Below are 27757 nucleotides of genomic sequence, written 5' to 3'. Positions count from 1 at the left end.
TATCCAACCTCCCCTTTGTTAGTTTGAACAAATATAATTCATCTCATCCTAAAAGATCACCTGGTGGTAAAATTCTACCTCATGGAATCTCGATGATTATAGTGCTAGCTTGTCAGATCCAATCTCGGTGAAGCACATAAGTTAGTTCGGCCTGATTAAGTGTAGTCGTCTTAGCAGCTCAATTCATTTGGCTGAATTATCCAGATCAGTTCAATCTGTGGATTTTTTTGTTTTTACATAACCCAACCTTGATTTTTGTATAAATTGGAAGCAGGATCCATAGTTATTTGGAGGTCCATGTAGAATGAGTTTACTCACCATAGGGAGAGATATGGGTCTATGGATAGGCGACTCAAAGAAGGAATCGCCCTCACCCGAGCACTGTGGCTTAGGCCTAGTTGTCTATTGCCCTGGATCAGAGGGCCTTAGAATGTGATCAGGGAGAGAGCTCAATGGGAACATGGAATGCAAAAACAGATAAGGTAGCTAGCAAAAAAGGGTACTGATGCAACTGCCAAAGCGAGATCCGAACTGTGCTGCGCAAGCTGTATGAGCTGGGTAGGAACGAGCTGACGTAGGGTGGAGGCGTATGAACTGCCCTGCAGGGAGAGGTGAACGGCGGGGCTTGGTCCCCCGGCGCCACTCCGACGATCAAGTCAATAAGGGTTTTCAGAACAGAGTAACGGTATAGAGAGCTGTAGATGGCGTACCTTGTCTTGCCCCATTGTGTTGCATTTATAGAGTCTGGGTAGTAGTTTCCTTATGGGACTACGAGTCCTAGTTGGGAGGGAGTCCTTCTAGGGCTCCGTCTGTTGGCTCCGACAAGTTCGGGAGCCGTGGCCTATCAGGCCCATCCTCATGGGAGGCGGCGGCCTTGCATGAACTGTCATGAACTGTATCCGAGCTGATCTGCCCGACCTGCCAGGTCCTCATGTCCGAACTGACACGTGTATGGGTCCCACTACAGGTACTAACACTGGGAAGTGAGATGGTGTATGCACACTACTTCCTCTAGTAGTGCTACCTCATAGGGGTGATGGAAAAGATATGGTTATTTAAAATAGGGATGATTATAGCATTTGGAGGGACTTTTCACTTTTTGTGCATACATTAGGATGATTGAGCCGTCACTACCATTCCCCATTTGATCCCAATTCTTGCCTCACTTACACCCTATCCAGATTCTTAGGCTCTCGTCTTGGATATGGTTTTACTGATAATAGATTTATTAGTTATTATCCTGGTCTTCCATGAAAGCCATCTTGAGGTCCAAATTCTTAGAACTCAAGTGAGAATCCCCAACAAAAGTTCCTCACATGTACATCGCATTAAAGTATCGAGCTGAAAAGTGGATGGAATAAGAAGTTTGGACCAAATTAGTGCGCTTCACTTTTTGTGAGGAACGTAAACGTATCATTTAAAACTAAGTTACTGAAAAAGTCAATCTATGAACTGTAAGGGAGGTTTGGTGCATTTTTCTTGGAAATTAATTCAGTAATTAAAATTTTTTTAGGTTTATTGCAATATGCACCTTAGACTATTTTCAATTTGCACTTGTCTCTTAAAATGTATGTTCTAGCATTTAAACCTTGGTACCCTAATCTACATCAATTTATCAAAATATTTTTATGAGTGCCATTTTATCTAAGATATCTATATATCATGATTGATTAGATTCACCTGATTTAAGTAATATGCAACATATTCATGATCTGAGGTTTACTGCTAAAATTGATAGTTTAGTATGTCAGTTGCATATCAGAAAATTATAACAAACTCTATATTTATTCTATTTACTTCTTTGTTCCCTTACAAAAAGCTGTTATGGTACCTTTTGAGTCCTCTGTTGTCAAATTGAGAATGGCGCATTCTTGTAATAACAATTATAACGGGTGGAGAATTTCCACACTTTTAACCTAAATTTTTCTTGGAAAGACAAGATTCTAAAGACTAATTGTTTAATGCGGAAGTCCTTCTATTTCTTGACTATTTGAACTTGTCCTCTACTTCGAAAGAAAGAAAAGATTCCTGTGTCAAGGGACAAATAGGACAAATCCAACAGATGAAAAAGAAAGAATATTTAAGGCAGGCCAACCAATTTAAAGAAGGGAGAGAACTTTCATGAGTAATTGACAATTGAGTTAGATTAATTGTAGACATGTCTTTATTAGAGATAAATATACTTGTTATAACAATATAATACTCAGCCGGCTATATGATTGACATCACAGATTTCTTGTCGTTATTTTGTATTTTATATTTCCATTTTTGCACAGATTGTAGTGAGAAGTAGTTGAAATATCGACATCAAGCAACGTAATACTGTCCTGCAAGCATAATAATAACGTTATATTTGAAAATGAGACTGGGAATCTTAAACTATTCAAATCCTTCATAATCCCGTTTGGATTGCCTTTTTTAGGAAATTTTTGGAAAAAATTTATTATAGTACTTTTTTTTTAATTTATAGAATATGAGGTAGAACGGTGATTAAAAAAAATGAGAGAACAAAATCCTCATGGAAATCTAAAAAATTTTTCTACAAAAAATGCAATCATACCTAGAATGGAAAGATCATTATAATGAGCTGAATAAATAAATACGAATAGAAAAAAATGGAATAGCCCATTTCAACCCTATATCATTATATTCTCCTATTAATCACATTCAATCAGCAAAACTACATCATGATGAGCTGAAAAACGACATTATAATGAGCTCAAAACGACACCCTAGCCTACTAGTATAATTTAGTAATTTAAATCAGTGTATAAATCAACGGTTTAGTATTGTCTCCTTCCTCTTAATCCACCAAACAATTTTTTAATCCACCTATCATCGGCGCCTTAATTCTGCCAACACACAAAACTCCTCCATTGTTTTTCATTCCATCGACTTTTGTCATCATCTACTTCTCTCTCAACCAAGAAAATCCCCAAAAAATACTTCAAATGTTTTAGCAATATAACCCAGCAGGAGAAAAGTCAACACTTCTGAGCTCTTTTAAAGGTTACAGAAACTTAGGAGCAGAGGAAGGGGAGGAGCCATCGCAGCTTGGCGCTGCCGTTTTCGCCCTGCTTTCTTCAGCAAATAACCCTTGTAAGACTACTCTCCTTTTCTCCTTTATCTCTCGATTCCATGTTCATTTAACAGAGTTTTGCTGGCTCTGCTTTTCTATTTTTCTGCAGCACTTTTATTGTGATACTAAATCAAAGAAGGGATAACGTCACTCATCATTAGTTTAATTTGCATTTTTTTTATTTTCTTTAATTTCTACAGTTCGTGCAAGCCCTATATGGAACAGAGGATTTTTGTATCGTTTTCTTTGACCATTTTTTCTTGGGTAAAATACCCTTTACCCCCCATGGTTTGGCGATTTTCAACATAACTCCTATAGTTTTAAAAGTTACGTACATAATTCCTTGTAGTTTGAACTAATTGTCAAAATGATGTAAATGATCATTTGTAACAGAATTCACGAAAATGATCATTTCAATAATATTCCAATAAGATTTGCACAGGAGTAGTGTACTCCTAATACATCAAGAGCACTTAGCGTACCATCCCATTATACAAACTGTCTTTACCAATTATCAAGATCAAATCAAAACAGGAATAACACTGGACTTGGAGACTGTCTAAATCCAGTCCCCATTCCAGTGCCGGTTGCCAGTTCTCCTGAGTTTGCGGAACTTTAGGCCATGAACTAACAATCATCTGAATTGTTCTAGCTACTGCATTCAGAAGCTGTACTGTAGTCATAGCAGATCTCTGAAAAATTCTTCTTGTCCTTTCTTGCCACACAGTCCACATAGCTGCAACTAACACAAGTCTTCCAAGACTGGCAGCAAAAGATCTAGAAATACCATGATGACACCACCATAGCACTTTCTGTTCCCAAAAAAGATTACCTCTGTATAGCAAGCACATATGGTGCACCTTGTCCCAAATACATCGAGAGTACGCACATTCAAAGAAGAGATGCTCCTGAGATTAATCCTTTTGATTACATAGCACACAAACTGTGAGATATATTTGACACACCCAATCTGATAAGTATGTCTTTTGTCTTCAGTTTTCTTTTGTAGAACTAACCACAGTACAAAAGAAAATTTTGGCACATGACCACTACCCCACCCCAGTTTACACCAAGTTACCGTCTTCTCAACAAGAAAAAAGTTTTCTAATTGCTGATTTCACTGAGGATTCCCCAGAAGAAGCCCCTTTCCATATGCCACGATCCTCTCCTTCACAACAGCAGTACATCTCCTCCCTGTCTGCCAAGACCACTCGCCATGCCTTATGCACTCCACCACTTTAGTGTTATAAGAAAGCCCTAAACACTTAAGTAGAGAATCAGGAAATTTCAGGAATTAGCACTTTGTTTTGTTGTTTATATTCTTTTTTATATTAATTAAATGCATGATTCACATATCCAGCTAGATCCAATATATCCCTATATTTTGATAAATTGATATAAAAATGTTTTAATGTACTTTCTGGGAAACAAAAAGAGATTTTGTTCTAATTGAAACATCTTGGCTTCTATTGTGGAGTAGTTGGTCTGAGCAGTTAAACTACAGGAGCTGCAAAAAATTGGCATTCTTGTGCTAAGAGGAGGGATATAACAGGCCAACCAAGAATTTTGTGAAGCATGGGTGCTTGAGCCTCTAACATGTAGTTTAAAAGGACTTTAATTCTCTTCAACCTGTTCTAAATGAGTTGGGACAATGCCTCACATTTATGACTTAATCATTCTTGGTCTCTTCGTGTATGCAAGGGAAGCATGTTAAAAAACAAACAGGTGAAAAACAAAATAGTTTTGTCCATTTAAAACAACTTTTTCGATAAAAAAAAAAAATGTGGCAAAGTTTTGATGACTTTGCTGAGATCATAGATCACATTGCTCTATTTTCGTAAAAAAAAAAAAAAATTTCTTCTTCTGCATTTAGAAAAATACAAGAAATTGATAATTGATATGTTGTTACATAGTTTAAATTTTATTAAGGTAGTTGCTAATCTGTTAGTGGGTTCAATGACTAAAGCATATTCAATCCACAAACAAACTTGTTTGGAGTCTTTGTCCATTTGCCTTTTGAGATGGATCATATCTGGACTTCCTTGCTTTACATTTGACATGAAGGAAAAAGAGACAGAATGAGTGGAGCGGGAAAGGTGGTGTGCGTGACAGGAGCATCAGGATACATAGCTTCTTGGTTGATCAAGATGTTGCTTCATCGTGGTTATACTGTCAAAGCTTCCGTTCGTGACCTCAGTAAGTCATTGGTGACCTCCGTATCTCACTCTTGTTAGGAAAAGTGAGTTATTTTCTATAGATCACATTTGTATTTATTCTTTAGGATTTGAATGAATGGTTTTTGTTAATATCACACAAAAGTTGGCATTTCTTAAGTAGTTTTTTTTTTGTGCTGCAGATGATCCAAAAAAGACAGAATTCTTGATGGCACTGGATGGAGCCAAGGAAAGACTCCACTTGTTTCAGGCAAATTTACTAGAAGAGGGATCCTTTGATGTAATAGTTGATGGATGTGAAGGTGTTTTTCATACTGCATCTCCACTCCTTCATCCAGCGAGCGTGACCAATCCACAGGTATATTTACCTCATGAACAAATCTGGAGATTTTGAAATGTCAACAAACATTAATGATTTAGCTCTTGGAATTCGTAATCTTGAGATCCTTAAGGGATTTTTATGAGATTACTTAGATATTCAAATGATCTAATTCATTTATATTAACTTCAGATAGAGCAATTGGATCCTGCACTAAAGGGAACACTGAATGTGCTGCGATCTTGTGCTAGAGTTTCATCTATCAAAAGAGTGGTTTTAACATCTTCTATGAGAGCAGTGACATCTAATCGGGAACTGAAGGATGGTGTTGTAGTTGACGAAAGTTGGTTTGCAGATCCAACATACTGTGAGGAGCGCAAGGTGCGTCTATGATCAGTTGTTTTTATATCCTGATAAACTGTCTCAAAAAATGTTGGTTCCTTGTTCTGTTTGTCAAAGGAAATGTTTAGTGTTTATTCAATTTATTGATGGAAGATAATATTATTTCTGAAAAGGCTTGAGCAATGCAAGTATTTACAAAAATTCATTTTTTAATGTGAACTTGACAAAAGGCTTTACGGTTAAGTGTTTCCTGACTCTGATTCCTTACAAAATAAACCCAACTGATGCCACAGGATACGTCGCCACTAAGAAAATAAATCTAGGACACCATAAGTGTAAAATATCCTAAGATGTTTTAAATACGAAAAGAATAGGTTGCTAAATAGAAAAGGAAACAACAAAGAAATTCTGAAATTTTCTACTGCTTAGCATTTGCCAGCTTCAACAAAATTAAAAGGCTTGTAGCAATCAAAGTTGAGAGAGAACAAAACAACCATGTTGTTAATTTGTAAGATGAAAGAATTTATGTAAGTCTTACAATTTTCAATAATTTGATATAGGACACTGCTATCAATCAAAATGCTTAAAGCCGAATTGTTAATGAGAAATTGCCAACATTATGATGAATTTGAGACAGGATACATCACCTAAAGCCTTGTACACCACTAAATTAATCGCCATATCTATGTCCAATTGGGAAAAACAATCTCTGAGTGTGGCGATTACTCTGCAGCAACCATGTCGTCCCTAACATGCCAAAATTCCAAGCACCTTGTGGCGACTATCACACCAATATACCATAGCGCCTGAACTGACCGAAAAATGCTCAAACCAAGTTGATAGTAGACTTGGTCTAGATGCTTAAGCTTAGTCTTTTGCAGAACTTTATCTAAAGCCATGTATACTTCTAATACAAAAAAAAGTGGGAAGATTGAATATGATCTCCTTGAGTTCTTTGGAAACGTAGCTTTTGCATTTTCCAACTTAAAGAATTATGTTTTTAAAATGAAGCTAACAAATCTTTTTGCTCATGTCAGTTGTGGTATCCACTATCAAAGATTTTGGCAGAGAATGCTGCTTGGGAATTCTCAAAGGAGCATGGTATTGATATGGTTGCAATCATACCAGGAATGGTCATTGGTCCCATCTTGCAGCCTTATCCCAGTGTAACTGCAGGAATGGTCCTGAACCTAGTAAATGGTACGTAGAGAAATTTGTTTTAGATTAAATAGTGATTCTATAACAAATATCGTCGATCTTTCATTATGATTAAATATCTACCATCTTTTTTCAAGAATAAGTTAATCAAGGTAATTTAGGACACCTCATATAAACTACGCTCGTCCTGGGAAAGCAGGCTGCAATTCTAAATTTGACAACTTTCATCTTTCATTGACTGTTCTACCTTTACAAGTAAGTATTCTAGTAATTATCGTATGAGACGATATTGATTTAAGTGTTAAATGCAGGAGCTGCATCATTCTATACCGCGCGCATGAGATGGGTTGATGTTAGAGATGTTGCATATGCACATATTCTAGCCTTTGAAGTCCCTTCTGCCAGTGGAAGATATTGTGTAGTTGAGGGATTTGCACTGTGGACTGAGTTTATCAAGACTCTGAATGAATTGTATCCTACTCTCCAACTGTCAGATGAGTGAGTCTCGAATTCCCTGGGTCTTTACCATGTTTATTTCATTGATTGATCTTAAAAAGTACAAGCTCGAGAGTTACATATTCGTTTCTAGAGCTTCACTGCAATAGTCCAAGTGTCCAACCATGTGAGAATTGGGATAGGAAATAATTCTAGTCTCCGGAATATTGTTCAGTAGTTTGTTAATGGTGTTATAAAAATCACCTAAATAGTCTGATGCTCATGATTTTAGATAAACTCCAACCTGCTAGGCCAAGTTACTGGGCTGGGCAAAATCTGTGGGAAATTAGCTTAAACAGGAGACAGCAAATTTGTTTAAGTCAATCCTAGTTATATGTAGACGGAGTATTACAGAGACTACTCTTGAAGATAATCAATTTGTTTTAGCAAGTGTTATTAGGCTATTTTAAGATGAGGATCAAGAAAGAGTCTAGACTTTTGAGGCTGGTAGGCCTATGTATTCCCGTTCACTAAATTCACTGAATCATACTTCTCCTGGCCAAAATAAAGCCTGATGCTTTTGCTGTCACAGATCAGCATCGTCTTATTTGAATTCTAGTCCATCAAAATGCAAAATCGACCTTTCTAATGTTACACAGCTTTAATTGAATATAAGCATTTTCATTTCTAAAAGTTTGTTTCTAATTGTTTTGACCTGTTGCAGGTGTTCTACTAGTACTCCTATGGTTGAGCCAAACTACGAAATATCAAATGAGAAAGCAAAGAGTTTGGGGATTGAGTTCATTCCTTTCGACGTTTGCCTCAAGGATACTATCGAAAGCTTCAAAGAGAAGAACTTGGTTAACTTCTGAACAAAATTCTTAGAGCAGATTGAGATTGGAAAATATACATTTTCCAACTTTTCATTCTCTTGTGTGAGAGTAAACTCTTAAAACTATGTGACTGGTGCACTTTTATTCTAGTTAATAATTGTCTGTGGTATTTTTATTGGACTGATCGAACTTTTATTGTAGCAATATGAAACCATAGGAGGGCTATGCCAATGAAGGCTTAATCCAATGGCTAAAGTTACGACTCTTAAGAATTAAAAGTCCGAGTTTAGATTCCCCCTCCCCTCCCCCTCCTCACTTCTTAATTTGCGCCTTTCTCCTGTTAGAAAAAAATTGAGGATTATTAGCACTACATTAAACCACATGAGCCTGCTGAAGTTTAAAATGTGTTCAATACTTAATTTATTTATTGAGGACTCGTTAGGGTGGGAATGTGCTAATCAAATGATTCAGGGCTCTATGGGGTTCTAATTATTCCTAATTAAAAAAGCAATAAATTAGCAAGCGTTTGATTCAGAGATTAATGGTATGCGGCGTGTGTTTGGATGGAAGATTATTTTGAAAAAAATTGTTAGAATAATATTGTAATATTTTTTGTGATTTAATGCAAGTGAGATAAAAAAGATAGTTAGAAAGATTAAAAAATAATTGTAAAAATGTGTTTGTAATGCAACAAAAAATTTTCCAGAGGATAAGTTATCCAACAATTTGGAAACATATTTGATATTATATTGTCACAATTTCTCTTTTTTTTTTAGTGATATAATGTGCGTAAGACAAAAAGATGATTGGAATGATAAAAAAATAACAGAAAATATGTTCTCAAATTTCTTTTCCAAATAATCACCTAGCCAAACAAATTATTAAAGGTTAGTTCTTGTCAGTTTGAACTTTCCCAAAGCCAATTAAGAAAAAAGTCATTTCAAAATTATCTCAAACTTTTATCACTTATTTATTTGTTTGCTATACGAAAACCTTTTGAATTCCCAGTAGAAAGAGATTTTCTTAAGAAAAAAAGCTTTTAAAGCTATCCAATATTCATTCTCTTTCCATATATTTTTGTGAATACATTTTTTTTGATATAGAAGTGCGCATTTTTGGAATTACCATTTAATTTAAAGGGTATTGCTTCTTGTTCTAATTGAATGTGGAAGGCATCTATTGTTCAAAACCAATCATTTAGTCTACTTATTATTGATGGAATATTTCCTTAAAAAAAAGAATTTCAATAAGAAATAGGGTAAATTACATTTTACCCCCCTGTGGTTTAGCATTTTTTTTCCATAACCTCCATATGGTTTCAAAAGTTATATATAACCCCCTCATGGTTTGGATTAAAGTGTCAAAGTGACAGAAATAGTCATTCGTAACGGAACTTCTAAAAATGTCGAAATTACCCTTATAAATATATGACACACTAACCCCGTATAATTTTTATATTTTACCATATAACCCCCTTATAGTTTTCAAAATATACATATAACTCCCATTGGTTAATAAATAATTTTCAACTTTACATAAAAATATTTTTGACATTTTAGGTGATTCCGTTAAGAATGATTATTTTCATCACTTTGACACTTTAATCCAAACCATGAGTGGGTTATGTATAGTTTTTGAAACCATATGAGGGTTATGTAAAAAAAACTAAACCACATGGGAGTAAAGTAGAATTTGCCCTAAGAAATATTCTCACATATATTTAAGAACATCAAAGAATTTATGACTTGCGTCGTTATCAGAAACCTCCCGCTTATACACCAAAAAAAAATAAAAAAAAGTCGTGATCAGACACTAAATACTACCAAAAAGTCTCGACTGATTATGATTAAATTGAAAAATCTAATCCCATCTTGGAAAGAAGAGGTGGAGTTAAAACAACGCTTTGTCCTTTGCTGAAACTTCAACAACCACTACTTTCTTCGTCCATTAAAGTATATGAATTCTTCTGTAGTCAAGCTAACATACTTAAGACACAAGCAAACGGGGTCCAAGGGGAGATGAGTGGAGCTGGGAAAGTGGTGTGTGTGACCGGAGCTTCGGGTTACATAGCTTCATGGCTGGTGAAGCTGCTTCTAGACCGCGGTTATACTGTCAAAGCTTCTGTTCGTGATCTTAGTACGTCATTCAAAACTCCATATAAGCCATCTTGAAAGTTGCTAATTGTAATGTGTTTATAGTTGTAGATTATTCCTGTTTTGCATGTGTTTGTACAAAGGTCTTGTTCCCTACATTAATCATAACCTTACAAGGAAAAGCTTCAACCGGTTTTGGGTACTACGTCGCATATTGGGTGGCACTATGTCCTACAAAATAGAGGTATTTCAAATTTGTGGATATAGCGCTTTTAAATAAGTTGAATCGAGGTGAGTACAATATTTGATATTTAGACTGTTTTCTTATATTATCTGTTATATGAACTGTAAGTGTTGTTCAAGAGTTTAATTTGTTAAATATTGAAGTTTGAATGCGTTAAACTAAATGAGCCTAGCTGAACTCAAGCTTGAATTTGAGTTTGACAAATTGGCTTAATTCGATTGTTGAGAAATAATACATAATTTAGGATAAATATGATTTTATATAATTTTATGTATTATTAGTCTTTTGAAGGAAAGTGCTATATATATATAGATATATATATACACACACGCATACGTATGATTATTTCCATTATTTTGATACTTTAATCCAAATTATGAGGGGGTTATGTATAGTTTTTGAAACCATATATAAGAAGGTTATGTACAAAAAAATACTAAACCATAGGGGGATAAAATGTAATTTACCCTTACATTTAAGACAACATTGTGCCATGTCATGCAATACATAAAAGGTCATTTTGAATAGGAAACTTGCAATTTAGCGACGGATTAGAGTTCATTATTCTGTTTTGTATGTTATGTTGTCACTCAAGTACTATGTGTCACACGGATCAGGTCCCCACAAATTTAGTTTTGTCCAATTTAAACTAACTCACGTAATTCTTGCAATTTTTTTTTATATAACTCATACAGTTTAATTGTAAATTTGAATTTGTCAACTCAAGCTACGTAGTTAGTGATTACATCAAAACTATACAAATTTACACCAAATATTATAAAAATTACACAAATTGATCTAAATGGAGAGAACTCAACTTGTGAGACCCTTATTTGTGTTACACTGATTTATTTAATAGTATTCAGTCTTCATAGGTGCAACGTCACCATTTCATGGAAAATTTTTCCATTGTCACGTCCCTATCCAGCACAAACTTAAACTAGACATTAAACCTATAATATGTAGGGTATCATTTCCGATTGTGCTAAGTAGTTTAAATGGTTATTTTTTTTATAAGAAAAGTTTGAGTGAGTTCAACTCTGGTCATCACTATGAGACATAACTAGTTAGATGGATTCAAGATAGTTGTCTTTATGTGCAAAATCATGTTTTAGACTGGGCATTGGCAGGCACCTTAAAAGTTAAAAGCTATCTAATTTTGTTGGTTTTATTTGTATTTGTTATATATTATACAGAAGGATAAAAGGATGAGATAGATGAATTAATTCCAAAATTTATTCCGGGGAAACTTCTTTTGACATAAAAATGGTGATGAAAGTTCTTTTATAACTTGAAATTGATTTGTATTTAACTTCAGCTATGCCAAATTCTCTTCTTGAAAGCTTCAGGATTTGGATGCGAGCAATCAAAACAACGAAAAGTTTACCCCATATCTTTTATTATCTTCAAATTTGTTCAGTTAATATAACATCTTTATTTGAATTTCACATAATATTATGATCTTCTCTAGGAGATGCTAGTTTCTACATGTATAGTGATCCCTGCCCTGCATTGTATAAGCTGGTTCTGAGGAGATGACCTAGTGGTGGAGAGGTGATTGGCTTGCTATATGCTGGATGATTGTGGCATTTTACTACTGTCCAATTATGCTGCTAACTTTTACTTCATTATAAATCAACATCAGATGCACATTGACTTTTGTGATCATTCCGTTTAAAAAATGTTGATGATTTTCAAAGTTACAGTATCTGTGATGCTACTAGAATCCATTGTCAAATTGCAAAACAGAGTTTGAGGAAACATAATTTGCCAAAAAGAAGTTTTGCACTTTAGAGAGCACAAGAATCGATTGTACCTGCATACTGTCACTCCCTACCATCTTTTGTTTCTTTCCTCTTTTCAATGTTATATAACACGCTAACATCATACTTTTCGGTTCATTAGAACTATGTTATCCTTTTAATCACAAATTTGGTTTGCCTTGAGTATTTTTGTGCTAAAAACATGATACTGGCTTGTATTCATGCCACAGATGATCCAAATAAGACAGAATTCTTGATGGCACTTGATGGAGCCAAGGAAAGACTTCACTTGTTTCAGGCAGACTTACTAGAAAATGGATCCTTCAGTGCTCTAGTTGATGGCTGTGAAGGCGTATTTCACACAGCATCTCCTGTTCTGCTTTCTGTCAGCAACCCTGAGGTACATTGACCTTCTGACCGCTTGGAGAAAGACCATAAGTCAACAAAAATTTCGAGTACTTTTGCTCTATGAGTTTGTGAGAGACATATTTACTCATTTTAGTTATTTCTTCAAGTGGATGGCTCATGGCTCTGCTGCTTGAGGTCATTATGGATGATTTAGCAAATTTTACGACATAATACAATCCTCTGACGTTTGATCTGAGCAACCTTATAATACTCGTATTGAGTGCATGAGTTAGTCTACTGAAACAATAAAAGATAAACAAGTTAAATTTCAATATTTTCAGTTCAATGTCTTTATAGTGCACAAGGACCTTCTAATTGATTTTTTGTTCTGAAGGTAAGAGATAAATAATGCAGATAGGCAAAAATGTTGAAGATAATTTCTTCATATCTTGGAACATTTCATACTACTTCCAGAATTCATTAGCAAAGACAATGAAGTGTTGTGAAGTTTCATCTGTTGAGTATATAAGTCGAACAAATGTGATCTATACCTCTTGCCAGTTGAAATTTAGAAGCATTTTAGCTCCCAGCTTGCAATTCAAAGAACATATTGCAATTACAGGAGTTATTCAGTGCTATAAAATAGTAATCAGATTTGCTAGACTTTTCCATCTTTTAAGATCTCAGGGAGCATGAACTTTCTCTTTTTTAGCAGTGTTGATAGTTGATCTAAGGTGTTCAAGAACCTATATTTGTACGACTGCCATACATATTTCTCTAGTTTCCCAATGTTGGTTCTTTTGGTACTTAAGATGATCCACGTGATGAATAAACATTGAAATGGAGCTGTATACTGAAAGGCATATGTACTAAAAATCCATTACTAGTTAGAATTAGAGTACTTAAATGATAACTTTTGTCATGAAGCATGGATGGAGCTTATGTATATAGTTTCTCCAATGCCTGACTTCTTCTTTCTGCTTCGATTCTTAGGCAGAGCTATTGGACCCTGCAGTAAAGGGAACACTAAATGTGCTGCGCTCTTGTGCAAGAGTTTCATGTATCAAAAGAGTAGTATTAACATCTTCTATGGCTGCCGTTGCAAACAACCCAGAATTAAAGGATGGTGTGGTAGTTGATGAGAGTTGGTTTTCAGACCCGTCATACTGTGAAGAGCACAAGGTGCATTTACCATATTCTTTTTTCAAGATAAACTCCTGATGAAGTATTTGTTTTGTTTCATTTGTTAACCCAACAGAAGCCGAGAGTAGATTGATCCTGATGATACTTTTGTAGGAAAAAGAATGCCATTGTTGTTCATGTTTTCCAAATCATACCACAATCCAATTTCTCTGCCTTTTTTTGTTTTGGTGTGTGCGTGCGTCTAAGCAACAATTATAATGGTTTTGATCAGTAGAGTTAATGATGTATGAAAGCATCAAGAGAAAGACGATTTGATAGTTTGTCTAGAAAATAGAGAACAAATATTGCCTGTGTTTCCAAGGATGACTATTTGACATCACCAAAAAATCACAAGGCTGATGGCAGGCAATCAAAACAGGCATAGAGCAACAGTATGCAATTTTAAGATGAATTTAACGTGACAGACGGTCTAACTTATTCAGAAGAAATCAAGTAACTGCAACTGAAATGTTAGTATCAAATGTTAGGCTTGCACCATAAAAGCCCAATTACTTCCTATAGCAAAGTGCTGAGTTTTCAGAGAATCACAACAGGATAGTGCTAGCCAAATCTCGAAGAACTAGAAGAAAGTTACTAGTAATTGAAAAGAGTTCATATGGACACTTCATGTATGTAAGGATATTAGGACACACTATTATGCACCTCACATAACGGGAAGCTTTCCAGTCACAATGATTGATGATATGGCCTTAAAATTGAAACAGTACCTATAAGATTGAGACGCAAAAAAATTGTGCTTAACAAGTGTTATGCTGATATTTTGTATTTTTTTGTAGAATATATTCAAATAAAGTTATGTAGATAAGCTTTCTCCAAAGGAGGTTGAACACTATTCTTGAGAAATTGACGAAAACTAGTTGTGTCTAAATCATAGCCTGTCTAGATATGTCTAACCTTTAGGTTTCATTATACCTGGAAGGCAGTGCAGAAAGTGTTAATTTTAACCAAGGACAGGGGTAAAAATCTAGGAATCGCAATACCCCAATCTTTTGACTTGAACTGGGGACTTATAATGCTTAAGGTGAATTGGTAGTTGCAATTCAATAATGGCGTTATGTGTCACTGAAATGATTCTGAGATGTCCAGTGCTAAGTAGTTCCTGGATATCGTGATCACGCACCATTAAAGACATGCCATCCCTAAGATTGCCCTATATAACATGCCTAGAGTTGCCCCACCACCAGCCTACATACTCTTAACGCCAACTTTAGCCGCACCAGTCATGGACTAGGCCAACAACTCTTGATCTCAAATGTTGGACAAAACTTGGAATGAGACAGGAGGTTTTTCAGAGTTCTTTTGTTTTCAAAACATGCTTTTGTATTGTCCTTGAAGAAATACCTTATACAAGGATAACTGACAAACCTTTTGGTCTTTTCAGATGTGGTATGTACTTTCAAAAATTTTGGCAGAGAATGCTGCATGGCAATTCACAAAAGAGCATGGAATTGACATGATTGTGATTAATCCAGGAATGGTTATTGGTCCTATCCTGCAGCCTTTTGCCAGTCAAAGTGTAGGAATAATCCTGAACCTAGTAAATGGTACTTCTGGAAACCTTTAAGATCTTTAGTTAATCATGCTCTATCTGATGTGTATTTATGTTTTTCAGTTAGAGGCTTCCTGGCCATTTGAAGTTTGTTCTTCGCAAAGTAGTACAAGCAAGTAATTCTTATGTAACTCTACTAATATTTAGAGCCTATTCATTCAACAAAACAATCTCCTAACAAATATATGCATTCTTGCCCATCATATTCCATCTCATTTCAGGTTTTCTCTGGTTGCATTTGGGTAATCTAAAGCAAAGGTACATAAATACAAGTGAAGGCACATATAATACAAGAAAGCAAAGGTTTTCTTTTGGTTTCATCTATGATAGCACCTTTTTTGCTGCGAAATTTGCATTTTAAGTCAAATACACAGAGAAAAATATTTGAGTAATATTCCAAACTATGTTTCCTCCCTGAAGTATCATGAAAAGTTGTGTAATTCCTAACTATTTTTACTTGTGTAATTTATGTTTGAATCTCAGTTTTATCAGTTGAAAGACATCCTATTGCCCGGACGGAAAAGTTATCATGAATCCCATAGTTTTTTGCCTAGATAGTATAACCAATCACACTGCAGAGTATTTTGCCTAGATATTATAACCAATCACACTGCAGAAGTCTACCTGTTAGTATTCCACCACAGTACTTGTTATTTGTGGCCTTTTTACATGCTGGAAAGTTCCGTTTCTAATCAGCTCATTCAATTACTCATGTTCCTATTATTGATGACTCTCCTTAACTTTTACCTTTTGCAAGAACAGATGACAAATCTCTCTCTCTCTCTCTCTCTCTCTCTCTCTATATATATATATATATATATTTTGGTTGATTTACTATCACATATGGCGGGAAGGAAGCAATAAATTTTTCAACTTCATTCTATTACCTGTCTGTTTGAACTTTGAACACGTATCATCCAGAGAAACCTGCATATTCACAATCACGTTGATTTCTTAGCCTGGCCTGCCTAGTAAATGGCTTTTCTTATGAAAGTAGACAGACTGTTGGAAAATTGAATAAAAGCAAAGGACTTGAGGACATTTTTAGCATGTATTACTTAATTGAGTTAGTAAAATTGCATCCAAATGACTAAATCAGTTATGCAACTTTTGAGTCCAACAGTTGTTTCAAGTGGTTAATGACCTGCCTTACTAGCTTATTGACCTGCCAAGAATCACTTTCTTTAATAGCTATTGGTATACCAAGAAAGTAGAAAAAGATATGCAATTCTCAATGTAAATCTCCATTTCGACTAAAAGGCTGCACTAGCTTCTAGATTTGGATATTTTTCTCTCTCAATATTGGCTAATAGTTCCTTCAAAAACACTTGCAAGATATGTTAGTGATTACAGGTTGATCATATTATTCATTGAATTTTTCAATGCAGGAGCTGATTCGATCAAGGGTGCACCTTTTGGATGGGTTGATGTTAGAGATGTAGCCTATGCACACATTATAGCCTTTGAAATACCTTCTGCCAGAGGAAGATATTGTATAATTGAGAGATCTGCTCACATCTCTCAGCTCATCAAACTTCTGCGAGAACTTTACCCTACTTTCCACTTACCAGATATGTATGTATAGCTTCAACTAATTCCATGCCAAATTATGTCATATGTCATGACATCTCCTTTGAACCTGATTAAAAGCATATTCTATGTTGTTAAGCATCATCTTCTCATAAACAAGCCGCTTTCTTTGATTTCTTCTTGCAATAAGGTTTTTTCATGAGTTGAGGTCCAAGAAAATATGTAATTGTAACAACTTTCTGCATGATCAACTAAAAATTTTTCTACTATCACTTGGATCCTCCATACTTCTGGATGAAATAATTAATTTGATATGGTTTTGCCGTTTGCCATCAATATAGAATCTGTAAATTTTACAGGTATATCTTTCTGTTTCATTGGATGGAAAGACACTTAGAATAGAGGTAATGTAGTCGTAGAAGAATCCATTAGTTCAGTTGCTTAAGCTGATTCAACTGTGAATCAGACAGGAGTTGATCAGCTCCCCAAGCCAGCATGCAGAATTTCAAATAGGAGCAGAATCCGGCATTCTTTTTGCTACAGGAATAGTGAAAAATAAAGTACCAAAACAAAATGTTTATCTCTTGATATTGTACTTCAAATTTGACTCTTTCAAGTTACTATGACCAAATCAGCATTTTGGTTTTCCAATTACTCACAGAAAGGTTTTAACATATTAAGTTAGAAAGGTCTATTACAGAATTCTTTCAATGCAAAGCAGGAAAGATATACCTCTTCATAGAAATGAATTCACTTATCCAACAACTAGATGCTTTCTGATAATACTGAACCAAAATATTTGGCATATTGTTTCAATATATTTTGGTAGGTATTATGGACTAGGCAAAATGGCGTGATGATGCTTGGTCTTGGAGCCAAGCCAGGATAGATTCTGGTTCTGGTAGGAAAAAAGTTCCTGTGAGAGGCTTCTGTTCTGTAAGATGCCCAATCTGGAAGAAATTCAACCTGCAATGCCAAAAGATTTCGCAGGGTTAAAAGAGTCGGTTCAAATTAGTGAATTCAGCTTGGAAGTGTCATCTCTTCTTCCTTCTATGAGTTCCACCTTCCAGACTAACTTCTGAGCCTCTCAACTTGTTTCTAGGCTAAATTTCTTGGGCAAAGGCCAGATATATAGGCCACAGTCATGTGTTTACTGGACAGTTATGCAGTTAGAAATTGGTAGCATCATGTTGATTTGAATATCAACAAGGAACAAAGTAGTGAACATTGATTACATATGCATCATATAGCAAATGCCCCCCTCATTTTTGAAGAGTTAAATTTGATGAGTATATATGTATTCACCTCTCCTCTTTTTCCTTAGGTGTTCTACCAGTGGCAATTCCCTACACCCAGACTATGGAGTATCAAACAAGAAAGTTAAAAGCTTGGGAATGGAATTGATTCCATTGGATGTCAGCCTAAAGGATACCATTGAAAGCTTCAAGGAGAAGAATTTAGTTAGTCCTTAAATAATAGAAATGATTTTTTGTGAATCAACTACTGAATAGAAAATTGTTACATGTTCTCAAAACTTTCCTGCTTTAAACCCTCCACATGCTTATTCCAGTTTGGCAAAACTTCTATTAACATTAGTGTCCAAATCCCATCCTTGGTGTCCAAATTGATAAGTGCATATTTTGAGTGTTTTAAGTGTGTTTTATTATTTAGTTTTGGTGTGTTTAGTCATGTTTATAGCTAATGAACTAGGTTTCAAATGAAAATATACATTTTGTAGTTTAAGTAGTAAAATTGCATTTCTATGGATTTTTATCGTAAAAACTTCATGTTTTTATAGGTTTAAGGATTCAATCATCAAATAGAGTGATTTGAGAAGATATTTGGATGATTGATGATGATTTGAAGTAGTTTAAAGAAGACATGAAATGCAAAAGAGGAAATGCAAGCAAGAACAAAAGGAAGCAAGTTTCACAGCTTCAATACCTTATGGTATTTTGACAATATCTTGAGTACAAGTATCGGATTGAGATGATTCTTATACCATTTTGAAGCTAAGAGATAGATCTATATTTGGTATGAAAACATCGAAATCCAGTTCAGTCGTTTTCATTATCAAAAAGTCGAAATACAGAAGTGCATTTTGATGGTCGAAAGCTGAAAAAGAGTTCTGACCAGTTGAGGGTTTTTTGATCATTTTTTAGTTCACAAAGCTTCAAATTGGATGATTCTTGATGCATTGAAAAGCGAACTCAAAGAGCTACAACTTTCATATTTTGCACAAGAACTAGTTCAGCCTCCATTATCAAGAAAAGATCAGTGGAAGTTGGAAAAACACAGAGCAAGTAAATTCGAGTTCAGATCTGTACTAAACCCGACCTCGGATAAACTTCTGTAATCAGAGGCTACATCCGAGGGGAGGATCTGAGCTCGGATCCCCATGTTCTAGGCCTCGGATCCTAATGTGCAGTGAAGATAAAAATGAAGAAAAATGAGATTCGAGGGGTATTTTGAGCGATCCGACCTCGGATCTTGCCCTCAGATCTCCAATTGCGGCTCTGCAACTTGTACTCTGTTCACACAAGATTTTTGACCAATTTATCTGCAAGAAATCCGGCTAGAACTGAGCAAGCAAGTATAGAGAATTCAAGAAGTATCTTTTGGTGATTCCAAGGAGCAATTTACATCAACCTCAACAGCTCACCTTGAGCTTGAATTCCTCTATAAATAGAGGCCTTGGAGAACATTTTCACAACTTTGGAAGGTTAGAGAAACTCACCAAAAATGTAGTTTTCACTAGAATTTTCTTAGTTCATTAGTTAGGGTAGTATAGAATAGTTAGTGTAGTTTGTCCTTCTTATATTTATAGTTAGATTTGGATGAAAATTGAGGAGCAAAGATGGAGAGGTTGATCTCATGTGACAAGGGTGATATCTCTTCTACTACTTTCTCTCTTGTATTTGATTTCATATTTAGCTATAATACAAGTTTGGCTTTGTGTTTTTATCATGTTTATTTAAAGTTTATGTTTAGAGTTATGGATGAACTTTCTATATCTTGTTTGTGATATTTACTTGGTTATTTGATGATATTATTTTAAGCAAGTTATTTATCACTTTTGCTTTTCTAATCATGATTAACCGACCATTAGTTATGATTATCTAAAGGTGTTAAGTTTGCAATGAAAATTGAAATTTAATACTAGTTCAAGGAAGTGATAAACCTAGGGAGTACGCTCACGAGAGTAGAGATGCACCTTTGTGGTTTTAGTGACTTATTTCATGTAATTTCATAGAAGAAATGAGCTTGTAGTTAATTCATAACCACAAGAGTATGTATGGTTTAGCTATAAGTATAGTTGATTCACTACGAGAGTATGTTTCACATAAATTAAGAAATTACACCATAACTAGCCAAGATAATAGCATTTACTTAACCGGTAACTTCATTTGCAAGAATAGTAAGGAATTCCATACCTCTAGGAGCTTTCTATTATTATTTTCATTACTTTTACATCTATGATAGTCTAGATAATAAAGAAGTTCGAAAATCACCGGTAATTGAAAATCTTCTCTGTGGGTTCGACTCTTAATACCCTATACTCGCTCATCACCTGTATACTTGCAGAAAAATCATGTGTGGGGTATTTAGAATGTTATAAATGTAAAATTTGACTGTAGATGAACTAATTGTATATGTATTCCCCGTGCATGTCACAAATTATTTCGACAAACAAAGAAATCTATATCCTACCAACGCAATTGATCGAAAACGGCCGAAGTCAATCCTTTTAATTGGCGTGATGACCATTATGCTTGTGTTCAGCCTGCATAACAAAAAGGATGCTGAGCTGCTTGAGGATGAAACATGAATCATGAAGTCTTTTCATGCTTTTAAATTGCTATGTTTGTTTTGAGATATCTATTGAGATATTTTTTTGCTGTTAAGTTGAGTGAATATTGAACCACGTTCATGCACAAAACTTAAAATAAATGTCATATTTAAATGTACAAAATCATTATAAAGTAATGAAATTTAATAGGTATAAGAAATTTACTAAGAATATAATTCTATGGCCTTATTACACTTATTTCTGAACAATATCGTTCTAAATGTTGAAAGGCTTTCAAGTTGGCAATGTCGCACTGATGGCATTGCACAACATGAATCTCAATAAATGACTAAATTTAAAATTTACACTGAAGCCACATAGAGCATTTATCCATGAAAATGATACCCTTAGAATTAGTATGTAACTCGATACCTATCAATTTATAAAAGTATTCTTCATTTTAAGAGTAAGAAAAGGTTTTATAGGATTAAATTACTCATAAATAAATGAAACAAATCAATTAAATTAGATTTCACAGTAATCGATGAACCAAAACTTTGATAATCCTCTAACTACAACAGAAAATTAGCCATTCATTGTAATGGAATCGTAGCTAAAGATATTTTTAGTATTTTTTAATTAAAGAGAAAAGAAAAGAAAAGAAAAGGAATAATGGAAAATTTTGTTTCAACGAAAGAAAAAACAAAAGGCCTGAGGATCGTATTCTCCTCTTTGGCTATATTAACCATATAGACTAAGGGCGGAGCCACGGGATCCACGTTGGACGTGGTCGTCCTCCGCGTGGCGAGAGGGGATTGGCTCCCTGGTGACATGGCGTTGGTTGATTGGTTGGCAGCTGTAGTCGTTGCACCTGATCCTTCCTCTCGATGTGGTCCTGCTTCTGTCTCTTTCGTTGGCACTGTTTTCCCCTGCTCTGCAGCCGGTTTGGTTGAGCTTGTCAGCCACCTCTCTGTCACTTCGTCAGTCTCCTTTCTACCGGCTCCACCCACTCGAAATTTTCCCTCCTTCTGCACTCTCCCCGTCTTTCGTTAGTCCTGTTTGACTGCACTGTACTTTTCTGCATCTGTTAGGTTGAGCCCGTCAGTGTTTTTCTCCACCACAAATTGCTCTTCTTTCCCTTTCATCCTCTGTCTTCTCTTCTCCTTCTTTTTGGTACTATATTGCTTTGTCCACGCATCTTTTCCCCTCTCTCCCCCCACTCTGCAGCTACTCCCCTTCGGAACTTACTGTGCCTTTCGCCCCCTTTCACGTCTTCTCCGCCTACTGTCTCCTCTTGCCTGCTGACCGTTTAGGTGGCTGCCATCACGAACCATGTTGTTTCTTCTCCTTGCCTCTCCCCACAATCGGCCATTTGCTCTTTCGTTCCTGTTTTGCTATTGCTGCTGCTGCTCCTCCTTGCCCGTTTCACTGCGCCAGGTAACCTCTCCTGCTGCTTTTATCTCCTTTTTTCATTTCCCTCCCCTTTCCTCCTTTGACCCGCCCTCTGATCTCCGGCTTTTGCCTTGCATTTCCCTTTCTTAATTGATCTTTTATTTTCTATAATTTTCCCCAAATGCCTTTTATATGTTGCTTTTACACTATTTTTTGCTTTAGCTTACCATAATTTACTTACTGTTGCTTGTGCCTTTGTGCAGCTGCTTCTTAGTCTTTCATGCGGTTTCTTTTCCACATCTTTTTTATTTTCGTCTCCTATTACTTATGCAGCCCCGTTTCAGCTGGATCCTCTAGCTTGTCCTTTCTGCTTTCCTCTGCCTATTACTTCAGGTAATTTCCTTTCTGCTTCCTTTCGCATCGGCCTATTGTGCTTTTTCTGTTCTTGTTGTTATTGTTGTCGGTTACTTCTCCATTTCCTTCTTCCTTTGTTCTGTTGGGTTAGATGCTTTGCAATGTGTATTCTTGTGATCCTTTGTGTGCGACTTTATACTGCCTTCCGCCTACTCGCAGAGAAATACCTGCGCGATTTCTATTTTTATATCTTTCGGATGCTAAGAGGGATTGGTTGTACCTTTGTAGAGCACCGATTGTGGTTTATCTTCTTTGTCATTCATTTTCTTTTCCTTTTTTTTTCCCTTCCTTTCCAGTTTCCACACTACACGAATTTTCTTTTAGGCGATAGGTTTAGTCTTATCTTTTGAGCTCCCTCATTTTTTTCCCTCTCTTCTGTCTCTCCTCTTCAGAAACTGGTGCTCCATTACAAAACCTCAAATCAGCTGAAATACAAGCCGAAAAGAAGATAAGCCTAAATCCATGGAAGCTCATAACAGTAACAAAGATTTCACAATAGGATGCATATTCTCCATCAAGACCCCTATTGGAGAAGAATTTCAAGGCCAAGTCTTGACCTTTGACCGCTCATCCAACATACTTGTTCTTAATATCCTTCTACTCCTGTTTTATCAAGATTTTCCTTTAAAAAGTTTCATTTTTTCTTCTCAGTATTTTCGCATGCATTTACAGTATTTATTATGAATTGGTAATTTTTCTTGTGGGTTTTGAAATTCTTTAACTTTGGATTTGAGAAATACAAGAAGGAATACATTTAGGGTCAGGGCCAAACAGGAATATTAGGCTATTGAAAGCCAATTACATCAAGGAGTTTACCTTTTTGGGTCAAAGTGAAGACCCTCTTGATCTCAAGAAATGTTTTTATTGATCTTAATAATCTTCAAGCCAGAGAAGACTCTGCTATTACGTATTTCGAATTTTTTATTTTTATTTCTGACCAAGTTGTGGATTTGGATTATTTTGTGATTATTGTGGTTGATTTTATAAGTGGCATTTTTCAGGCAAGCTGAGTTAGACGCTGAAAGATTTAGGATTGCTGTTACAGCTGAAACTGAGAGCATTTTTTATGCTCTGTCCAAAACGTAAGTTTTTATGTTTGTCATTTCTTTATTGCTGTTTCTTGATCTTCTATTACCTGTTTGACTTTCTCAATATGATTTTTCAGTATATTTTATGAATTTTTTCTTTCCTCTTGTATTGGTTGAAAATATTAGTTCTTTGCAGTCTTGACTTATTATTTCTATTTTGTGATAAATAAGTTCTGGTAATGCAAAAAACAGATTTTTGCATGAACTAGATGGCATATTATTTCAATTCCTGTGCGGAATCTCCTTTTTAATTCTTCAAGTGCCATTGTGCACTATATGAATGTTGTACGCAAAACAAATCCATCCATCATGTCTAAATTCACGAGAAGACTAACATATTTCTTCTTGCTACCTTCTTGCCAACACCACTATGGGAGACGTCAGAAGATGGTTAAGGCCTTTTTTAGTGAAGCTGAAAGAAAAGAGTCAAAAATATATACTAATATAATAGCTGTTACATGATTCTAGAAAATGCAGCGTTTAAACTAAGATCATGTGTACGAAATATTATCAGTTTATTTTACCATGGGAGATTATTATATTGGGGAACATAGCAACCTTACTGACAAAACAAGGGAGAGTTGTTCTTGCAATTCTTTAGCTATACTATTTTGATTCCACTGCAGTTATTCTTCGTGCTTATTTAGGGAGTATAAACAATCAAGTTTCCTGAATCAGAACTTCTGTATTATATCCTAATTCCTCGTCCTTTATTGCATAGGGTTTGCCACAAGCTTTGTTAAGCAGAATTGGATTTCTAAAGGGAGTGCTTTTTCTTCCAACTCTTAATACGGGAGACGAGAAAGTGATTGCTGATATTGCTTGCTTGATGTCCGAAATTGGTCAGACAGTAAGTGTTCGAAGTTCTCTATTCAATAGGAGTTTTCCTTCTTCATGGCTTGCTTCTTATAGAATCTTGATTCCAATTTAGATTTCATAAAATCATAGAGTGGTACTAGTGCTCGTCTGATGTGGCCTAAACTGGTTTTTTCTGATATGATGTACCTAGGCACCATCTTTGATTTTGAAAGCAAGTCCTGAGGCAGTAATACTCATGGATGCTCTGTTGAGGTTAGATCTTGAACGTTTGACAATGATGTGCTTAAGGAGATAGCGTGTATCATAGCCAGAGGTGTGTGGGTCATAATTTGATGCATTAGCCTTAAAATGCTAACTTAAGCTCTCTGCATTTCTCCTGCTCATCAACATTGTAACTTTTTTTGAAAATCAGAACTGTCTTAGTAATTAAGGATGAAACAACCAGATTGGCAAACAATTACATCATTGGAGTATGAATGTTGAAGATGTTTGACCATATGAGCCTATTTCAGTAGATTTAGGGTACTATACATCTCCCTTGTGGCATGCAAAGTGCATACTTACGTAATTCCACTGCAAAATGTCCCTTGTTTGATGTTAACTTGTAATTTTCTGATTTCTTATCTATGCGTGCAGTTGTTCTACTTTTCCTCGCGAAGATTGGGAAATTGCTGACTGAATCTTGCAGTTCTGGTAGAAATAGTTCTTTGTTTTCCTATCTTTCTTATCATTGCCTTTTCCCATAGTGTTAGTTCCCTGATTCCTGATGGCTCCGATGTTGCTAAAGCTGGGTTCACAGTTTACTTTATGAATTAATTATATCTCATGCAAATTCAGCCTTTTGTTCTCTTTACATGTCAGGTCAAGTCTTGCAGGTTGCATTCTTGGGCATGATTTGAGTGGTGGAGGGGATAGAAAGAATATACAAGAAGTATGTCTCCCTGCTCACTTAGCTTTACTTGATGCTCTTCTCTTGCGGGCACAAGTTTGCTTCATTTGTTTCCACTTTCGTTGGATGCAGATATTTGGTTTGTCCATTTTTGTGCAAGTCTTAGTTCTATTGGTTTATGCAAACATGCTTAAAGTATGTGCAGTGAAGGAATATATTGAAGAGAACATTGTATAAACATGCTTAGATCATTCAAAGTTGAAGAATAAGTTGGAATAATATATTAGTACCTGTTACACCTGAGCTAGAGAATAATCTTAGTGGGTAAAAGTAGTTTATCTTTTTCCAGGGGTGGTAGTTGCTTACAAGATTCATGGTCACTGTGTATGCTTTTAAAAGCAAGTCTAGAGGCCTGTTCATCCTTGGCTAAGTTGTTAGATGATGGAAGGTTTATCGTATTAGTGAGGACAGGGAAAACTTGAAATATTAGTGCTTCTGCTGTAATTGTTACAGAATCTTTGCTATGTTGCAATGCATGTGTGACCTTTTCATCCTTTGTGCACTTCCCTGCAGATTAGAAAATAGGCCAGCAGTGGAGAAAGAGTCCATATGTCAGTTCGTTTTTGGTCATATTGCCATTTTGAGAAAATAGTTTGTGGGAATAATTTTGTTTTCAGATACATGTATTGCAAGATTCTTTTCTTTTCCTCATTTTTTGTCTGGATTATGATTAATTTGGAGTCTTTTGGACAGGTGAACGATTCTATGTTTATTGATGATGGAGAAGCTATTGATTTGCCTGATGGCCTTGTTCAATTTCGGATGAATCTTGGTGGAACTTTGCGTTGATATCTGTCAGATTCTAGGCTCTGCTGCATTCAGGCTATCTCGAGCTACTGTGTTCAGCATTATAACTTCATACTTTTTGGATGCTCTTCTAGGCGTTGATCTGCTCAGCTTCAACAACCTAAACATTCAAGACTAAAATTGAACTTGTTTGATTTTCGTATTTAAAATGCCTGTAGAACTAGAACCTCTTTCGGATGACTATTCAATATTTATAACAAAACTATATTACTCAAATAATTTTACTCTGTTTAGTATTTCACTAATTTTCATTCTCACCAACATTACTAGCTAAACATTAATTGGGCATGTATTCCACCGCACACAGCGCGGTGTCACCACCTAGTTCATTCCTAATTGACTACTCCCGAGTCATGATCAACTCTCCTACGCTATACCTAAGTTATTCCTATAACCAAAAGGATAACAGTCCTTTTTGGAATGTGATTCTAAATAGGGAAATTTGCCAAATTGGTCCCTAACATTTACCAAAAATACTTTTTTAGTCCTTTACATATAAAATCAGCCAAAATGGTCATTCACATTTAAATTGTGAGCCAATGTGGTCCTATTGCTCGTTTTTGCTCATTTCTCCAGCTAAAAATAGCACGCCTCTCTCACGTGGTCATATTTTTAGGGGCAAAACCGGAAACACATTTCATTACCTGTTAAAAGTAAAAGGTGTGGACAACCACCAAAATACACATTTCACCTTTGGCCCTCAAAGTTTCAAGAAACCCTAAATTGCATCCCACCTCCACGCCCTCAACTGACTCAGCCGCCTCCTCCCCCGCTATCCCTTCTCCTCTCTCCACTGTCCGTCCTCCCCCTCCCCCTCCTCATCGCCAGCATTTCTCCAACCTCCGGCGAGCTCTCTCCTTCGACGATGATATTGATGCGAGGGACTCGCAAGACGAGGGAGAGGATGAGGAAGAGCACCAGGAGGACGAGGAGGAGCTTCTCGAGCTGGAGCCCCGAATCGGATCTTGCCGGGTCCGGGAAGCTGCCGATGAGTTGTCTGTGGGAGGTGTTGAGGAGGCTCCCGCCTCCAACACTGTTGTCGGCGGCCAGGGTTTGCAAAGGATGGAGGGACACGAGTAAGCGGCTTTGGCGGGCGGCGGAGGAGCTGAGGCTTAGGGTTCCAGCTAAGGCCCAAATTGGATTCGTGGGATCGATGTTGCACAAATGTCCTGGACTTGTTAGACTCTCACTTAGAATGGAAAGTTTAGGACTTTCGGATATAAGTAAACAAGAACCAGATCTATGGATTCATCAAGCACATCACTTATACAGGAGAATTACAAAATAATTTTCGCCACCATTCGGGGATGCAATTCAGGTTTCTTGAAACTTTGAGGGCCAAAGGTGAAATGTGTATTTTGGTAGTTGTCCACACCTTTTACTTTTAACAGGTAATGAAATGTGTTTCCGGTTTTGCCCCTAAAAATA

General features: G+C 35.9%; 2 protein-coding genes and 1 long non-coding RNA gene across 11 annotated transcripts; all 3 read left to right on the top strand.

Annotated features, from left to right (window-relative positions):
* The first annotated feature begins 2760 nt into the window (after positions 1 to 2760).
* On the top strand, positions 2761 to 8515 carry LOC113732326 (phenylacetaldehyde reductase-like). 2 transcript variants are annotated; one of them, XM_027258027.2, is made up of 7 exons: positions 2761 to 3099; positions 5144 to 5275; positions 5436 to 5611; positions 5765 to 5953; positions 6952 to 7114; positions 7384 to 7570; positions 8232 to 8515. In XM_027258027.2, the coding sequence occupies exons 2-7, from the start codon at positions 5158 to 5160 to the stop codon at positions 8377 to 8379; spliced, it is 981 nt and encodes a 326-aa protein (XP_027113828.1). In that variant the 5' UTR covers positions 2761 to 3099; positions 5144 to 5157; the 3' UTR covers positions 8380 to 8515. The 2 variants fall into 2 exon arrangements, with proteins under 2 accessions (XP_027113828.1, XP_027113829.1); XM_027258028.2 differs by lacking the exon at positions 2761 to 3099 and having other exon boundaries at positions 5179 to 5318.
* Positions 8516 to 10256: 1741 nt separating this feature from the next.
* LOC113732329 (phenylacetaldehyde reductase) lies at positions 10257 to 18723 on the top strand. 3 transcript variants are annotated; one of them, XM_027258031.2, is made up of 6 exons: positions 10257 to 10476; positions 12671 to 12840; positions 13782 to 13970; positions 15373 to 15535; positions 16929 to 17115; positions 18395 to 18723. In XM_027258031.2, the coding sequence occupies exons 1-6, from the start codon at positions 10359 to 10361 to the stop codon at positions 18540 to 18542; spliced, it is 975 nt and encodes a 324-aa protein (XP_027113832.1). In that variant the 5' UTR covers positions 10257 to 10358; the 3' UTR covers positions 18543 to 18723. The 3 variants fall into 3 exon arrangements, with proteins under 3 accessions (XP_027113832.1, XP_071936388.1, XP_071936389.1); XM_072080287.1 differs by having other exon boundaries at positions 10355 to 10476; positions 10577 to 12840; XM_072080288.1 differs by lacking the exon at positions 10257 to 10476 and adding an exon at positions 10495 to 12231.
* A 2937-nt stretch (positions 18724 to 21660) lies between these two features.
* Positions 21661 to 26548, top strand: LOC113732323 (uncharacterized). Of its 6 annotated transcripts, none has more exons than XR_011840649.1 (9): positions 21661 to 22297; positions 22516 to 22645; positions 23059 to 23210; positions 23668 to 23748; positions 24476 to 24604; positions 24764 to 24886; positions 25210 to 25266; positions 25435 to 25504; positions 26216 to 26548. It is a non-coding gene; the product is annotated as an uncharacterized lncRNA (long non-coding RNA). The 6 variants fall into 6 exon arrangements; XR_011840648.1 differs by having other exon boundaries at positions 21672 to 22297; positions 22586 to 22645; XR_003458721.2 differs by having other exon boundaries at positions 23059 to 23748.
* The last annotated feature ends 1209 nt before the right edge of the window (positions 26549 to 27757 follow it).

Source organism: Coffea arabica, chromosome 2e, assembly GCF_036785885.1.
Source record: "Coffea arabica cultivar ET-39 chromosome 2e, Coffea Arabica ET-39 HiFi, whole genome shotgun sequence".
In the NCBI taxonomy this organism is placed as follows: Eukaryota; Viridiplantae; Streptophyta; class Magnoliopsida; order Gentianales; family Rubiaceae; genus Coffea; species Coffea arabica.
Note: the sequence above shows the minus strand (reverse complement) of the source record. Positions and strands in the feature narration are given on the sequence as shown.

What these genes read in the sequence shown, in the direction of transcription:
- LOC113732326 (XM_027258027.2), top strand. Translation starts at nt 5,158, where the DNA reads ATGAGTGGAGCGGGAAAGGTGGTGTGCGTGACAGGAGCATCAGGATAC. An exon ending in CGAGCGTGACCAATCCACAG is followed by an intron (nt 5,612 to 5,764) that starts GTATATTTACCT and finishes TATTAACTTCAG; the next exon opens with ATAGAGCAATTGGATCCTGC. An exon ending in ACTCTCCAACTGTCAGATGA is followed by an intron (nt 7,571 to 8,231) that starts GTGAGTCTCGAA and finishes GACCTGTTGCAG; the next exon opens with GTGTTCTACTAGTACTCCTA.
- LOC113732329 (XM_027258031.2), top strand. Translation starts at nt 10,359, where the DNA reads ATGAGTGGAGCTGGGAAAGTGGTGTGTGTGACCGGAGCTTCGGGTTAC. An exon ending in TTTCTGTCAGCAACCCTGAG is followed by an intron (nt 12,841 to 13,781) that starts GTACATTGACCT and finishes TTCGATTCTTAG; the next exon opens with GCAGAGCTATTGGACCCTGC. An exon ending in CATACTGTGAAGAGCACAAG is followed by an intron (nt 13,971 to 15,372) that starts GTGCATTTACCA and finishes TGGTCTTTTCAG; the next exon opens with ATGTGGTATGTACTTTCAAA.